At 46.7% G+C, this 5,985-nt stretch overlaps 1 protein-coding gene across 1 annotated transcript; it reads right to left on the bottom strand.

The window, feature by feature from the left end:
- Positions 1 to 3,611: 3,611 nt before the first annotated feature.
- On the bottom strand, positions 3,612 to 5,904 carry EOMES (eomesodermin; the record flags this gene model as incomplete). Its single annotated transcript, XM_010078658.1, has 4 exons — positions 3,612 to 4,287; positions 5,007 to 5,068; positions 5,159 to 5,317; positions 5,783 to 5,904. Coding segments are annotated over 4 exons (1,019 nt in total), but the record flags the coding sequence as incomplete, so codon positions are not given.
- Between the last annotated feature and the right edge of the window lie 81 nt (positions 5,905 to 5,985).

Genomic DNA, 5,985 nt, shown 5'->3' with positions numbered 1-5,985 from the left:
GCCTCGGAAGTGGAGGAGGTGGAAAGAAGCGAGCAGGTGGTGAAAAGGCAGCGCTGAGGAAGGTGGAAGGAGAAATTCAGAACGAAAGTAAAACTTCATCACGTTACTCGAAAACACACTGAAAAATAACCTGCTCCCTGCTCCCCGGAGCGCTGAGGCCGCCGCCTGGGGAAGGAGCCCTTTCTCCCGAGCGGACTGGGGAGAAGCCGGCAGAAGGAGAAGTGTTTTGGGGTCATTTCGTTTTCCCGCCCGGGGGTGAAGCACCGACGATACAACGTAGGGGCGAGCTGTGAGGGACGAAGTTTCGTTGGAGGAAGAAAAAAGAAAGAAAAAAAAAAAAAAAAAAAAAAACAGACGGTTGCTCCCGACGTGCCTCTGCAACGAGCACAGGAGGGAAACGCGGTGAGCTGCAGAGTCTACATAACGAAAACGAAGAAAGAGAGACAGACTTTGCTGAGGAGCAGTCACCCCCGTCCTGGGACCAGCCCGTCTCCGCTGCAGCTACTGACCCGCGGGGCGCCCATGCCATTAAACCCAAATAAGTGCTGCGCACGCAGAGAAGGGAACCGCTCCCTCGGCTCAGCTGGGAAATATACAGAAAACGGCTAACTCGCAGGGAACGGCCTCAAATAGTTTAAAGCGGCGGTTCCCCCGTTTCCCGGAGCGGGGAAGGAGCAGAGCATTCCCGGGCCGGCGGCGCCTTTGCCCGCACGAAGCGAAGCATGAGCGGGCGGACTCCAGCCAACGGCCGAAATCCAGATTTTCCTTAACCGAGAACGAAGAGCTTCTCCGGGCACGCTTACAGTTCGCCTCTCACTGCCCACTACCGCGGTGGTGTAACTATTTGTGTTTCTTTTTTTCCTCGAGACCCTGCTCGCCCCCCATCCCCGTGCAGTTGTCGTTCCGAAGTCACACGCAGTTCTCGGGCGCGAGCTGCCGAAATCGCAAGCACGGGGCCGAGGGGCGCGTTTCCTTACAGCGCTTTCTGCCCGCAAGCTGCGAGGCGGAGGTGCCGCGTTTCCCGGCACACGCCCGCCTGGTCCGCGGATGCCGGGGCTGTGGAGGAAGGGACAATCATCCTCGGGGTCGCCTCCTCCCTCCAAACCCGTGATAAAAAGCCGCTCTCCACCCGGAGCCTGCTGTTTGTCTCAGTAAATCACATTACGAAGCAAAGTGCAGGGTTAGTTAACTTTATCTTCTGTTAATGTAAACAAATAAGCATTCAGTTCCTTGATCTTTATTTAAATATAGAGTTGTTTATCAGTGTTATCCTATGAAGATTAATTAGATACCTTTATTCACACGTTGGCGTCTGACACCCCATTTTAGGAATGCATTATAATCACTAGGTGTTAATTGGGGCCAGCCAGGCACTTATGTTTCTATTAAACAGTGTGAGGACTTTTCACAAGTATTCTTTTTTTTACCGTGCGGTGGAAAAATATACATCTTTTAAGAACACACTGCAGCGGCATCGTACTCCTGAGCAATGTATGATCGGTGTTTGCAGCCCGAGAAGGACAGGGGAGGTGCGGCCAGCATGCCACCGCACCCCACCGCCTGGAAACATGGGAGAGCCTGCCTTCGAGAAGGCTTTTCTGGGAGGGGATATCCCCCACCTAAAATAACAAAAAAAATTTAAAATAAAATAAAATAAATAGTGCCCCTAGTCATTTAAAAATTACCGTGAGTTCTGTCCCAAATCGAATGTAACTCCTCGTGCAGGGACACCGATTTGTTTCCCTTGCCAAAGCACAGAGTCGCCGCTTTGTGCCGAGAAGCCAAGAGCTGATCGAAATCTCCTCGGGAACCCTCCACTCTTCACTCTGGGGGCCGGGGAGCTGCCCGGGGGCCCCTGCCAGTATCCCCCGATTGCGTTACCTCCTTCGGGGAGAGCTCCAGCCAGAGCCCCTGGTTTATTTTGGTTGCAGCCAGGCATTGCTAAGTTTAATCCCATTACTGCCTGCATATCCTTAGGAAAGGTCCTCCATCTGCAGGAGATGAGATTCAATCGCTGTGGCAGAAGGGGCTTTCTCCCCAGATAAACGGGCAGGGGAATTTCTTACCGGGTTCCAGGAAGTGGAGGTGGTGGGCAGGGGCAGCCCCGCTGCTGCCGTGGGGGGAAGACGAGTGAAGTTCACAGACACTCCCCGCGACGAGGGTTGAGCTCACACCTCACCTCCTGCAGAGGAGAGGTGGCAGGGGAACAGAGGCACCATCGGGTTTTTGGACCAAAACAGAGGCTCAAGCACTGGGGGGTGGGGGGAGGACGCACAGAACAATGGCAGACCAGGAGAAGATAGAAAAACAACAAAAACCCCACACAGCTATCAGCATCCAAAATTAGCACAGTGCAAGGGATAAAACAGCAAGGAGAAACTTTGCAAGGAGCAGCTAGATTAAAAGGCAATTTAGAGATGAGAGAATAGATTTGAGACAACTTGGCCCCCAAGGATTCTGTTCCCTCTTCCTCACCCCAGCTGGGACACTCGATAAAGGCAAAGAAGAGGCAGAGAGCCACCCCCACTCTTATCCCTGGCACCACCACATTTATTAAAAATTACTACTATGTACATAGAAAACCAAAACAGAACCAACTTTTGTTGGAAGAAGTTTGTGTGCCAGTGCTCTAGGGTTGATCAGTTTAAAATGTCTGAAACTATAGGCAAGAAGAGTGGGTAAATTACATCACTTCCAGTTTTGTACAGGGCAGCTGAAAGTCACTTTACATACACGTAAATAGAAATCCCTTATGTTTTTTGCAATGCTCCATACACTAAGTTTGACTAACCAAAAAAAAAAAACTTTTGAACTTCAAAGCACCACCGGAGGTCCCTCTGACTAAACAGCTATAAGTCAACTATCTATACATTATTCCACAATTTCCTACAGTGTACCTAGACAAAACACAACTGTACAATTTTTTTTTGGCCACCTCAATAAAGGTTAGGCTTTTGGAATGGAGGCTATTTTTTTTTTTTTAATGCAAGTTCTAAACTACGAGAAGTCAAGATTTGGTCATTGTAACCCCATCATTAGCAACAAAACCTTCAAGTCAAAATCCTGCCTGGCAAGCAGGCCTTATTTTGGCCATCTTCTCTGCCAAAGAAAGCCTTAGCTGAGTGATATGACTCAATTCTGTTGCAGACAAGGGTTGAAGAAGCCATCTCAGTCTAAAGCAGAACATAGCATTTGTGCAGCTCCCCACAACTCAGCCCCCTTTCATCAGAGGAGCAGGCAGGGAAGAAAATTAAATTTGGAATCCAACCCCCCCATTTCCTTGCTCAGGAGAGCATAGATTTGATCAGGCCTCTGAGCCAAGCCTAACTGTACACTTTAGTGCCTCCAATTAATAAGCCACATTGTAAAAAAAAATCTAGGCTCCTGCTTACAGCTTCCACATGTGGTTCCTTCTAAGAGAGGGAAAGAACGCTACTATAGTTTGCTCTTTCACTACTTTGTTACCTGCAACAGTCAGAAAGCTTTGGCACCTTCTTTAGAATTGCACACAACAATTCAAGGTGGAAGGCAAGAGTCTTTTTGGCAATTGTAATGCAAAAAAACCAAGGCCACCCTGAAAAAAAATTAGCCAATTGGAATAAAAGGATGCTTTAAGAACTAGTATAGAATGCATAGTAGCCCATGCCTTTTGAAGTGTCTTTGCTATAGTCCTCAGCATTAATGTCCTCACATTTCATAGTTGGGGAATTTTCATTGCTGGAAGTGCTAGGGGAGAACCGTCTTCTCTTACAAGCACCTGTGTAGACCCCAGAATCATTTGAATCTAGAGACTTTATGGAAGGTGGAGTCTCTATCCAGGATGAGCCAATTTCTTCTTTCACCTTCTCCTTGGAAAGCTGGTCTTCAGAGAAACCTGGAGGACTTGTTCTTGAGGTCCAAGGTAATCCTGTTGTCGTTTTTCGCTGGTAAGAGCCCCTGCTCCCCCAGCCTGTCATGGATGGAAATGTCGGGTCAGGGTAGTACCCCAGAGCATGGGATGTCTGAAGTGGGAGGGATTTAATGCCATAAGGGAGCAAGGTGCTAGGAGAATACTCTGTCTCATAGGAGTTCATGTCCAGTTTGTTGGTACTGGGCTGCTGTACTGGAGTAACAAACCACCGCTGAGGGCTGGCTACCTCTTCATTCTGCTGTGGTGAGAGCAAGCCGTTTGTTTGAGGGACAGTCCTTTCACTGTTGTAAAACCTGGCTGGAGGCATGTTGTTGACAAACTGTTCTTGGAAAAACGGTTGCATGCTGTATCGGGCACCAGGGACAATCTGGTGGGATCTAGGAGAATCCGTGGGAGACGGAGTTAATCTGTCATTTTCTGAAGCTGTGTACATGCTACAACAGAAAAGAGAAATACTGAGTGTTGTTCTTTGCAATTCCAGCATGATAGTACAACACAAATGGAAGAAAGAGTTACTACTTAATTAGAATCACGGATAGGTTTAACTAACAGGATGTATGTTCATTTTTATTGATTTAGGAGTTTGTTTTTCTAGTATTACTGCTACAAGCACACACTGTTCTCCACCAGCCAACCTATTTCAAATGATGTGCAGCACCCTCCTCCCAGAAAGCATACTTTTATATAAAAAGCTCCAGTTTTTCAAAAGCCACTTGATGCTACAAAATGACCATTATGCAAGTCCTCTGCTGACAACCTGCAGAAGCTGCCTGCTCAGTGGAGATACCCAATACACTGCCTCCAATCTGCAGGCCAGATAGGCTCTACAGGTACAAATTTTCTACTAAAATTCAGAAGCCTGCTGGAAGACAGGTCAAGACAATACAATAATTATTCAAGCAGATATGTAATGTTTGTAGACAAGACATGTAATATCTTTGAAAGGAGCGCATCAGCTAGCAAAGCTGTCAGTAGAGGTATCACTATTTCTGAATAACTGAAGTAGTGTCTGAAAAAACACTCTTCCACCCACATTTCAGGCCAGAATCATGCCTCCTAGGCAGAGAGCTGCAGGAGAGGACAGAACTGTACTTACGAGTCATAGTTGTCTCTGAAGCCTTTCGCAAAAGGATTATGATCAATTTTGAGCTGGGTAATCTAAAAGTGAAAGCAGAATATAGTAAGATGAGATGTTGAATCCACAAGATGATTTTATTCTTAATTGTCATTTTATACCTCCACACTTACATCAGTGTTCTGATATGCTGTAACTGCTATAAACTGCGTTTCAGGGAAAACAAATGTTTGGGTCTTTGAGGAATCATTCAGATCTTCAACACCATCTTCAGTCACTTCCACTATGTGAAGCCGAGGCTGGTACTTGTGTAGAGATTGCAGTACTATCATCTAAAAGGAACCATGGAAGAGACAAGATCTTTAGATAAACTGAATCTATTTTATAGCCCAATATTTTCTTCCTGTAAATGGCAATCTTTTAACTTGGGAATGGAGCAATTTTAACCATTAACAGGAGATGATTCACAGCTTGTAGCCCTGTTTTGCTAAGGTTACTAATGCGCTAAAATTTGCAAATACAGGAAATCAAGAGCTATCAGGTACACTACCACTTTTTGAGCAACTCCGGAGATAGATATATTGGCTAAAAACAAATACATTCACACATCTATTTAACACTTTTGATTGTCTTCCTAAGGAGAAGCAAAGAAAACAAGATCTTCTTCCCAAGAAGGGAAGAAGTCACAACAACAGTGATCTAGCAGCTCAATTAGATACTGTAAAGCCCCCAAAACCCCCTGGCTGAGCCAACAAGAGCTCCTCAAGTTTGCCTCCCCCCCCTCCCCCCTCATTTACCTGTGCGTTGTTGTTGTTAGCACCTTTATTGTTCGTTAGCTTCAGTTTCCCGAAATAAATCTCCTGCCTCATCCAGTGAGCCCCGGTGTTGGGAGACTCGGGGTGAACGTACACCTTGTTGCCTGGGGAAGATAAACCAGTAATGAGCCCGCCGAGCACAGACGCTTTGTTCCAGCACCGGCAGCTCAAGAGCCGCTGGAACA

The sequence above is a fragment of the Pterocles gutturalis genome, unplaced genomic scaffold (genome assembly GCF_000699245.1).
Source record: "Pterocles gutturalis isolate BGI_N339 unplaced genomic scaffold, ASM69924v1 scaffold11923, whole genome shotgun sequence".
In the NCBI taxonomy this organism is placed as follows: Eukaryota; Metazoa; Chordata; class Aves; order Pterocliformes; family Pteroclidae; genus Pterocles; species Pterocles gutturalis.
This window is presented reverse-complemented; position numbering and strand designations above follow the sequence as displayed.